The sequence below is a fragment of the Entamoeba invadens genome (assembly GCF_000330505.1).
Source record: "Entamoeba invadens IP1 unplaced genomic scaffold scaff_1105074726225, whole genome shotgun sequence".
NCBI classification, from domain to species: domain Eukaryota; phylum Evosea; order Mastigamoebida; family Endamoebidae; genus Entamoeba; species Entamoeba invadens.
Genome location: NW_004191814.1, coordinates 22602 through 34072, shown reverse-complemented (window position 1 = coordinate 34072; position 11471 = coordinate 22602). Strand labels below are relative to the sequence as shown.

General features: G+C 31.9%; 3 protein-coding genes across 3 annotated transcripts; 2 read left to right on the top strand and 1 right to left on the bottom strand.

The window, feature by feature from the left end:
- Nucleotides 1-16: 16 nt before the first annotated feature.
- On the top strand, nucleotides 17-3246 carry EIN_407180 (importin beta-3 subunit, putative; the record flags this gene model as incomplete). Its single annotated transcript, XM_004184847.1, has 2 exons — nucleotides 17-2931; nucleotides 3030-3246. The coding sequence occupies 2 exons, from the start codon at nucleotides 17-19 to the stop codon at nucleotides 3244-3246; spliced, it is 3132 nt and encodes a 1043-aa protein (XP_004184895.1).
- A 1466-nt stretch (nucleotides 3247-4712) lies between these two features.
- On the bottom strand, nucleotides 4713-5997 carry EIN_407170 (hypothetical protein; the record flags this gene model as incomplete). Its single annotated transcript, XM_004184846.1, has 2 exons — nucleotides 4713-5681; nucleotides 5734-5997. 2 exons carry the CDS (start codon nucleotides 5995-5997, stop codon nucleotides 4713-4715), a joined length of 1233 nt encoding a protein of 410 aa, XP_004184894.1.
- A 153-nt stretch (nucleotides 5998-6150) lies between these two features.
- Nucleotides 6151-6765, top strand: EIN_407160 (prefoldin subunit, putative; the record flags this gene model as incomplete). Its single annotated transcript, XM_004184845.1, has 3 exons — nucleotides 6151-6201; nucleotides 6241-6519; nucleotides 6577-6765. 3 exons carry the CDS (start codon nucleotides 6151-6153, stop codon nucleotides 6763-6765), a joined length of 519 nt encoding a protein of 172 aa, XP_004184893.1.
- Nucleotides 6766-11471: the final 4706 nt, after the last annotated feature.

The following is an 11471-nucleotide window of genomic DNA, read 5'->3' as shown; positions in this document are numbered from 1 at the left end:
TCGTCACACCGGAATCATGCAACGGTATAACCAAGCGCTTTCTATGTACGAAAAGATGAAATCGAACCCTGAAAATTTTTGTTCGATGCACGTCTTATTATTGGGAAACGGAAACGAGAAGGTGAGGCTAACTGTTATGACATTTTTGGCAACACAGATCTTCAAAACCGACGAAATTTACAAAAAATTGACACCCCAATACCGAAAACAGTTTAACACGTCTGCGCTTCAACGAATGAAACTGGAAACAGACACATCGGTGTTAAACCAATACGTTAACCTATTTGAAATGGTCTACTCATTTATTGTGACATCCGGAGAACTTTTTCCTGAATTTTTACCAGCCATTTTCGAAATGATTCACACAGGTGACAGACCACATAAACACTACGCACAAGCTTTGCTCACCAAAATTATTGTCTCATTTCCAGAAAATGATATGAGAAATAAGCTCCAAACCATAATTATACTTATCAAAGAAGGGTTGCAAGATCAAGACGGTGATGTTATTACAGAGTCGATGTCACTCATCAAAGAATTGATACAATACGCTATGAATGTTCCTGAGTTGTTTGGTGTGGTCATACCACTTTACCCAATTTTACATGACGTGACAATTCGAATGGTTAACAATAAGGAGTATGACGCTTATTACGTTTATGTGTTTGAAATTGAGCAACAAATATTCCAAGTGTATATAGAACAACTGGTTAATTACATCCCAACAACTGTCTTATTTGCACTAAATGTGTGCAACGCACCAACTGACGATTATTATGATGATCAACTCCATACTATTGCGATGGAATTGATTGTGACAATATTTGAAATCTACCCAAAGGAGATTAAAAAACTTCAAGAACTGCAAACCAATTTGTATGTCACTCTCATCAATTGGTTAGGCGATGTTGATGACCTTAAAGAATGGTACGACTATCAAGAAGATGAAGAGGACACACCACTCTTTTATCAAGCACAGGAAGCAATTGAACGGATCACAACAATGATTGGGGCAACACAATTTGTCAATTTTTTGATTCAACATATCGAATTGCTCACCTCAACAAAATGGGAAATGAGACTTGCTTTTATCACGGCAATGAACTCTGTGCTGTCTTCGAAAAAAAAATCTGTTGGGAAGGTTGTTGTGCAAATATTTGATGCCATCACACCGTTATACAAAGACCCACACCCAAGAGTCCGTCACGCTGCAATTGTATTTGCCCTTAAAGTGTTTAAGTTGTATCCAAAAACACAAACTATTTTATCTGGAAAAATCATGCAAATCATTGGACTTGGACTGGAGGATAAATGCTCACGAAATGTGTCAAAAACATGTGAACTATCATCGTGTTTTATACCAACATTGACTCTTGAAGAGTTGGAACCTTATATTAGTATTTTTTTCAGAGTGTTCACTCCTCTTATAACTACGACTGATTCTTCGTTGAGCGCAGAAGCACTGTGTTCGTTATCGAATGTTATATCCAAATTAAAGAAGGGAAGTAACACGTATTTTGTGGAGATTCTTCCAATGTTAGAAAAAGTGATTAATGAATTAAGTGATGATGAGGATTTGTATGATGTGAAAGGCCGTACCATCGAAATGGTTTCATTCATAGTAACAAAAACACAAGGGGATTTATTGAAAAAGGCGTTTGAAATTACTATGAAAGGAATCAATAGTGTATTGGCAATGAAAGACCTTGAACCGGATAATTTGCTTTATGGGTATGTCGAATCTGTATTTTCACGACTGGCTGAAGTGACAAAAGAGAACATTTTACCGTATGTTCCTATGGTTTTGCCTAAAATATTAGAGAGAGTCAACATGAACATTGTTTCGAATTACCAATACTTTGAAACAACAACAGTACAATTTGGTGATGAAATTATGAATGTTTACATCGAGGCTGCCGAAGAGAAGGTGAATGCTATGAAAGCATTAGCAGACATTGCAGTCGATTTAAAGGGGTTTTTTGTCCCCTATGTACCAAAATGTTTTCAGATTGTCATCCCACTTATTGGGTATAAGGCCAGCTTTAAGGTACGAAATATGGCAGTGAGGTGCAGTGTAAATTTGTTGATATCATACATCAACGGGAAGGAAAAGGAATTTGGAAATACGCAAAATGCCATGGTTGCTGCAACTGTATACAGTTCACAAGTCATCGAAGCAATTGTAAACAACTTGAAATTTGAACCAGAAATTGGTGTTGTGACAGAACAATTAAATGGTCTACAAAGGGTTATTGAACTTAATATGACGCCGATTGGAATTAACCAGGCCGTTATTATACTTGGGTTATTAAAAGAACTCTTTGTGAAGTACATCCAGCGTTCCGAGCTTATCGAAAACCAAGACGAAGACGTCGAAAACGAAGAGCAGTTTGACCCCGACAACAACTTTAATTACAGCTATAGGTCATTGTTAAAATGCTTGTCCTACAGTATGGGTGAGGCGTTCATCCCGAGTTTCGAGGGAATTTTATTGCCAATGTTACAAGCAGTATTAACAACAAATGGGGTGTCAACAAGGATTATCGGAACAGTCGCACTTGTCTTGTCAACTGTAGCAATGATATCTGAACGAGTTCAATATGTGAACGTTTCGGTCCCTATTGTCGTCCAATTGGCGAATTCGAAAAATCAAGACAACTTGTTCCAAGCTATTGAGTGTATTCAACTGTTGTCGCAAATTCAAATAATTCAACCATTCTTACCTCAAATGATAGAAATCATCAACTACTGCATGTCTTTAAAAGCTACTAACGAAAACTTATATGAAGCAGGGGTAATGGTTTTGGGTAAATGTATATCATTCAACCCACAATATTTTAAACCAGAAACTGCATTACTGTGGTTCTCGTTATTACCCATTCCTACATACCCAGATGATATACTTCAGTCGTTGTTTACACTCTTCGCACTGTTTGTTTCCTTCTTTTATTTTGAGAATATTTATAGTCCAAATATATATATATATATAAATAATTAATAACTGTATTAAAACATACACCGACAAGCAGCAATAAGTTCCCAATTACACATGAAATTTTGGAAAAAGCATTGATCGTGCTATTGAATTGTTTAGGGTCAAAAGACTCATATATGATCACTTCGCAAACAAAAGACATGGTTACAGAGCGGTTGAAACAATGGTACGAAACAAATGACAATATAATCGGGCCTATATTGGACAGCGCAAGTCCAACACAAAAAGAACTTCTCAAAGAACTCCTTTAACTTTTTATTTTTGGTATTGAGTTGCTTTTCAATAGTTAAATAAATTTTAAAAAATAAAAATTAAATGTTAACACAGTGAAGCTCATTTTGATCGTTCAATTTCAAAAGGTGTCTCAGTGCAAATTGTGTCATTCACCCCTTCGCATGGAATTTGCCTGTGCCAAAGAACTTTACAGGACACTTTGGTGGTTGGTTGTAATGAACAACAGAACTCACATGGGAATTCTGGACGAAGAAGAGTTGGGTTGACTACCATTGTAAGTTGATATGGGGCAAGGACTTGGTCGATTACTAATGTTGTTCCTGAAGTATTTTTCAATGAAAAATAAAGAAGAGAAAATGACTGTATTGAGTCAGACCCATTGATGAATTGATTTGAAACAGAAAATGGTTGAGAAACTTCAACATCAAATGACTTTGTTATACAATTTAATCCCGAAATTCCTAAATACTTCATAAAGACTTGAAAAGGTGTTCTGCCTCCTTTTTTAAACTGGAAGTAAATAACGGTGTTCAACGACTGTTGAACTGATATTGTACCCAAAACTATTTGGGATGAAGATAACTCCGTCTTAATATCTTTTGTCATTAAAATGTCATTTGAATTTGTCGAAAATGTAATGTTGTTAAGATTAAAATGCTCGGCGTTGAATATATCAATGGTGAACGGAGTTAATTCACCCAAAATCAAGTGTTTTGGAAAATTGATAATCAGTTCAACTGCTGGCTTTCGTTGAAACACGGTGGTCTGAGTTTTGTGCTTCAGCTCGGGAATTATTCTGTTGCATATTTGAAAATTGGACAAAACCTTTTTGCTAAGTACCAAATCTTTTTTGGTTATTAATATTTCAACACCTTTTTTCTCTGAAGAAAAGAGTTTAAGACTGACAACTTCTAAGAGACCAATTTGTCGAGCCACAAATGGTATTTTCAGTTTTAAATTTCCATATAATTCAGAAGGAAGTTTTGTCGTTGAATTTGGAAGAGTCAACAAAAACTCTGTCTGATTAAATTCGATAATTATTTTTTCAAGTGGGAATGATGGTAATTTGCTTGTTAGATCAATATTTAAATCAATAGACTCACCTAACACAACCGATTTTTCTGAAAATGTTATTTCACAAAAAATAAGAGGTGTTTGTAAATAAAACAAATCGAGTGGGAGTGAAGATTCTTTTATAGCACCTAAAATTTCTTTTAAAAAATTTGGAAATTTCGTAACAAGTGGTGAAAGAGATGTGTCAACACAAACAGTTTTTTCTTGTATTTTCCAGTTGTCGAAAACGGAAAAACAGGAAAGCATAAAAGGCTTTAAAAGTGTCGGAGAAAGTGAAAAGGTTCGTATTATATTATTGTATTCCCACCATTGCTTTGTCTTTGTTTTTGTTGGTTTGTTCATTAACAACACGGCTTGACATTCCAATACTTCCTTAGTAATTTTACTATACTTAGTATAATCCTTTTGGTCACTTTTGATTACAAACATAACGACAAACTTGGATTTTGAATAAAAGATTAAACGATTGTTTGATGGCGTATTCATAAAACTTTTCTGGAGTGTATGAAGGCGGCAAATACTTTGTAAATTCTTTAACGGAATTTCCGTTAAACATGGTAGATATTAAATTGTATGCCTTTGTGTAATTTACAAGCGAGGCGTAGGAATAAAATAGGGATAATGTTTTGGTGAGTTTGTGCTTCTCGTAAATAACTCCGATCAATTGAAACTGTCTAGCTAACCACTTTTGATGAGCACATTGCAACTCTTCGACACCAACATATGTTGAACAAGACTTCTCAAACAATATAAAAAATTCACTGATTTCCTTAAATGCTGCTGTTTTCTCTAATAAGTTAAAAAGTCGAAACATAATCCAACTTATTAACTCTTTTGTTGCCAACACATTTGAAGATTTGTAAAATCGTTGTTCTTCAGATCTAAGTAACTCCAAAACTGATGTGTAAGACTTCATGTAATACTTTATTGAATTTTTGTAGTTTTGAAATGAAGCCTCTTGATTCTCTGAAACAAATGCTGCTTTAAAGTATGAAACCGCAGAGTACCACGGAAATTTCATTGACTCTGCACGAGTGAAATAGTTGTACTCCATATCACTATAATGTCGCAACGATAATTGTTTGACAGTTTTAGTGAGAACTTCTATTGATTGCTTTGGGTCGTTCAGGTTGAACAACAAAAACCCATCGACGTTCATTCGCTTTTTAAGCGACACAAATTCATCTGTTGATGATAGGATTTGAGGGGAGCAGGTGATTATTTCCAAAACCAATTTTGTGTGTCGTGAGCTTAGTATATCGTGAATGGTATCGATCTCTTGAAGTATGTTATTGTAGGGGGAAAAGACCGTTTCTTGAGTTTCAAACAAAACCATTACACTTGGGCGGTCTTGTCGTACTTTGTTCAACCACTCCACCTTTGATTTAGTCAATTTGAATAATGTTACAATGAAGATAAGCATAACAAACTCGGATGAAATATTCATCTGGTTGAAGAAATTCATAAATGGGAGGGTGGGGTGGCTTTTTTTTGAGGGGAAGATACTCTTTTGACGCTGTAAACGTCACAATTTTTCTACCTTCGATGGAGTCGTCGAACAAATTAGTTTTGATATTTTGTGGGATGTTATCACCTCCAAGAAGCCCAACTATTAAAAATGGTTCTCTGTAAAGCTCTGGTGGATACTCAGAGATTAGACATTTTTCTTCATCTGGGACAAAAGTGTAATCCATTCAAGTTAATGACTGATCTTTAAAATATTTTATTTTTATATTCCGAACTATAAATAATCAAAAAAGGTAAAATAAATAAAAAGAGTTATAAAATTATTATAACATCTAGTAAAAAGAAAATGAAAGGTAGTGAAACTGTAAAAACAGAGAAAGATGGCTAAAGTGGTGGAAATAGCGCCGTCTAGCATTGTCTGTCCTGTTATTGTTTGTTTCAATAAGAAATAAAATTAAAGTCACAAAAAGGAGGACGTTCAGAAATACGTTGCTGAGAAAGGAGGAGTTGGACCAGCGGTTCAGTCGGTCGAGGATACTTATAAAAATTTGAAGTTCTTTTTGGACGTTGTTTCCCAAAGAAAATTAACTCTAACTTCAAAGATAGAAGAAATCCAGTCGACTCTTAATTATGTCAAATTGCTCCAGTCAAAAACAAACGAGGAGGTGAAGACAAAATTTGAAATTGCAAATGGGTTGTATCTTCCTGTCACTATCTCGGAACCCAAAAAGGTTAATTTGTGGATCGGGGTTTGTTTTTTATATTTATTTTGCACCTTAAACAAATCGAGAATAAATAACAAGAAGGCTGGCGTAATGATGGAGTATTCATTTGAAGAGGCAGAGAAGACTTTAACAGACAATACCAACGCAACTACTACTATGATTAAAAAGCTCGACGAAGACTCAAATCACCTCAACGGAGAAATTGCAAAAATGGAGGTTTTGATAAAAAAGATGGTGGATGCTGGGATAGCCCTTCAGCTCAAAAAATAATCGACGTTTCTTGCTTTTATTTGTAGGGTATTAAATAGTTGTTTTTGATGGTTTCTAAAACCACAGTATATATATACTATCTCTAAATAGAATTAAAACTAAAATTTTTATACAATTAGTTTTTTAATACTATCTGTTACCTTTTAGACCATAAAAATAGAATTATTCAGTAAATCATTTCCAAATATCCATCCCATCGTATTGATTTTTTAATTTTTGCCTTGTTATATTAAAATTACAAAAATTTTAGTTTGGTTCTTTAATAAATATAACATAATATTGATACAAGTAAAAAACAAATTAATTAGCTACTAAGTTTTCGTAGTAGAATGGTTTGAATGAAACCGAAGAAATGTAGTCTATGAACTTCTTGTAGTGTTCAGTTTTACAGTGAGCTTCAAAATAGTCTGAATCGACCCATTGTTGGAGAATGACATAATGTGTTGTGTTCAGAGATTCTTGCATGAATGAGTAGCCAAGGCACCCTTCTTCTTTTCGTGTTTGGTTCTGCATTCGCATCATCTTCGACAAAAGCTCTCTGTCTTCGGGCATGTTGATGTGGCATTGAACAATGAATTTCATCCTTATCTGGTGGATAGTTAAGATAATTCTTCGTTTATATAGCTAATAAATTTTTTAACTTTATTTGTTGACTTTAAGAAAAAAGACCAACTTCTTTGCACCAATTAGAACAAAGTATAAATTTAAAGAGCAAGTATTGAGGTACAAATCTTTTTTTTTTCGAACGAAAGTTTGGTTTATTTCAACTGAAATTCAATTGTTTTTTAAAGAAGAAGCTTCTTTTTAATTATATTTTTCAGTAAACTAAAGGGGTGGAAAAAAACCGCTTCAGAAAAAAAACCGCTTTTGATAATTTAATGGTTAAATGATAATATGATTATAGTTTTTTGTATAGTTTATTTTTTTTATTTTCTTCGATTTGATTCAAAAAACAAGATTTACAAGAGTCTCTCTGACTTTTTCAAGATGCCGATGTTTGTTATTGAAATTTGTGAATTATTTTTTATGTAAAGTAAAGGCTGAATTTGCCGAATGATAAAAGGAGGAGCAAGAAAGATTGACTTCGAAACTGTTCGTTGAAGCCAAAATAACCAAAAAACAACTCAGAATTTATCAAAAATAATGAACTTTTTATTAAATATTTTTTCAATTTTTTGCAGAAATAAAAAAACTCAAAAACACTAACCCGCGAGTGTACCTTTTTTTCACACCCCCTTTCACTTCTTAATAATTTTTTCTCATTTTTTTAATCATCCATTAAACAAATACTCAACAGTCAAATCTATTACCTCTCGAGCAACATAGTAAATGTATAACCTAGCACATGTTTTAAATAGACCACTTTTCAATGTCTCTCAGCAAATACCGACTGCACCTTTATTTCACACCCCCTCATGTTGGATTCCTCATTCGCTCAGAAATGCATTTCACTGCCAAACTGAAAAAAGCACTTTGGACATACTCACCAACTGAACGTGAGTGCATCCATTCCCAGCAGTTTTTCAAGTGCCTGTCAAGCAAGCGATAAATGACTCGTTATTTCGTTGTACTTGCTTTTTTGAAACTTTTTATAAAATAAACGAAGCAATTTATTAATATTGGTCAATAAAAACAATGTAAGACGGATAATTTTGTGTAAATTATTAGAAGCGGTAAAGGGGCGCTGCACATGTCCGTTATAATTTCTCGTGTTTTTTTGCTTTTTTCCACCAAAACCTCAATTATTTGAGGCAAATTGAAACTTTGGTTATAATTGTGTGTAATTTTATCAGGAAATGGTAGTAAAGCGGGTTTTCCCGCAGTGCAGAAAAACGATAAAAAAGACTGGGAGGATACTGTGGACGATCCGAAAGTGCGGCAATCATTTCTGTATGGTGAATAAATTCAAGTTTATTGTGTGTTTTATTTGTTATTCAATGCATTTGGTTAAAAAATATTTGTATGCAGAAAAAAACACACTATTTTTCACAATTTAAAAAGGCAATATTTGGTTATTGGATAAGTTTTCATCATAAAACAATAAGAATTTGGTTTAGAAAAGACAAAAAAGACCTAAAGCGGGTTTTCACCACCGTATTATTTTTTATTTTAAAAATCGGCAAAATGCCAATAATGTTATTTTTATATACAATAAAACAAGTAAATGGTAGTGAAGCGGTTTTCCCGCCAGCCAAAATTCTTGCTCAAAAGTGCATTTCAATAAAAATTGTTGAAAATATCATGGAGACAATGACTGTTATCAGCCCAATACGTTATTAAGAAGACATGGTGTCAAAGTGAAAGTTGATGTGTTGTTTATCTTAAATGTGTTTTTAAACCTTTATTCACTAATTATAAAGAAATGATTATCAACAACTTTCTTACTATTTGATTGACTATATTGTTCATTCTATTACAGTAAATATATGTAACATTTTGGGATTTAAGCAGATACTTTTATAAAGAAGAACAAAATAACTATAAACATTTATAAATTTAATATAATTTATACTATAACTTGTTTCAAAAATTGATTCGAATGGTGGTCTGAAAAGTAATGAAAACTATTTTACACTTGTATAGTTCAAAAGAGATACACAACGATAACCACGGCTTCGATACTTCATGTCAAATGGATCAATTCATGTTCATTCTGTTCGGATTTGAGCATAAGTAAAATGATAATTATGGTTTTTATAATTATTTAATAGTAAATTTATTAATTTTATTAATAAATTCTAGGTCCAAAAATGGTTAAATTAATATAATAAATAGTTAATTTATTATTTAATACAATTCCATTTTTATCTTTCGCAATGTCATAAATTATAATATAAATCATAGATTGACAATAGATTAAACATTTAAAAACAAAATTATTATCATTTGAAAATATTTAAGCAAAATAATTACATAATGCACTAACTTTACTAATAATCAAAATTTACATAGTTGGTATTGTTTTATCGCAAACATGATCTAAAAAAATGTAAGTTCTTTTTTTATTAATAATTAGAGTTTATAAGGAGATCTCCAAAAGCGACGACATCAAATTATCTCGTTCATTGCAAGGTCAAACAGTTTGTTTATTATGTTTAACAACATCAAAACCACGACAGTGACAACATAGACTTGAACTCATGTGTTTATGAAGACAAAACAAAGCACAAAAACAACAATAACAAAAAGACTTGATATAAATTACTCTGAAGATAAGGAAGATGATGAGGCAGACTGCAAAGATGATAATTTGGTTTGTTAATTCAAACGATATTAGACTAACAAACACTGCGTTTACTACACTAATATATTATAATAAAATTTAATTAAAAATTTATGTATATTTGGTTATATGTCTTACGATTGTAAGCTGTTTCCCGTTTTCTTTCAAATAAATTCTGTAATAACTCAGCTTTTCACTGTAATATAAATAGACTTTAACAGCCTTCTTCTAAATACTTCGAAAAAATGCTCTGGCAAAATGAAAATGATGTTTTTTTCTTTTTGTTTAAAAAAAAATAAAATCAAATAACATTTAGAAAACATTTTACCATTATTCACCAAAAATTATCAAAAGCGGTTTTTTACCCCTTTACTTTGATTTTTTTTCCATTTACAGTTAACAGAAAAAGTGGGATGCTGAGAAAAAGAAGATGCTCATCTTAATATTAATTAATTTAATATTATTAATAATAAATAATTAATATATTTTTTTTTGGTTTTTTCATTTTATTGATTTTTTGATTAATAATTTATATTAAAATTAATAATAATTTTATTATTTTTCAATTGAAATTAACCAATAGTTACGAGCATCCTTTTTCGAGCATCCCCACATTTCCTCCTACTGTATTACTTGGTACCTTTTGTAAAAATCAAATTATAATACAGTATAGTCCGGGTTTAATTAAATAATCGGGTTTAATTCATTCGAAAATAATTAAACCCGAAGTAAGAAAAAATAATAAAAACAACACTTTTGAATTTTATTATCATAGTCTTGTTTTTTTGTTTAAATTTACGTGAAATAATTGGGTTTTTACCTAAATTAATCAGAATATTTGTTTTTGAATAAAAATGCATTATTTTTGTTTCTGGAACTATTTTTCGGTATAGGGGTGTGATAAACTGGTTGTAAATGATCAATCCCTTGTCGATTTTGGTAGAACTTCCATTCGAACCAAATGTAAAACATAATTCAATTATTTTTTGTTATTTTGTTTGTTTTAAAAACCCTGGTTCACTTTCATTTTTGCACACTTTTTGGAACAGCTTGGAGAATTTAAGACTCGAGTTATTTTTATTTTCATTTTTTACCCAAGCAGACTAAAGACATTTTGGAATGGATTTTCGTTGTTTTTCGTTTAAAAAAATACAAAATGCGAAATTTTTTTATTGTCTCGGAGAGGTGTGACGGGTAAAATAAACAGATTTTTAATAAAATAATAATTTGGAGAGGAGAAAAACGACTCGAGTTTTTTTTGGTAAAATAAAAAATAGTACCCGTTTCTTCGATATTCAAACGTGTTTTATAAAATCATATTGATGACTTGATACACACTTCACGTGGTGTATATTTCTGTAATATAATTTTGTAAAATGAACGTTATAAAAACAAAATGATTATAGTAGAGAGGAGAAAGTTGACTTGGTGTTAAAATAACTTTTGTTCATTTAAAGTAAATTGTGTAATATATAGATAAACA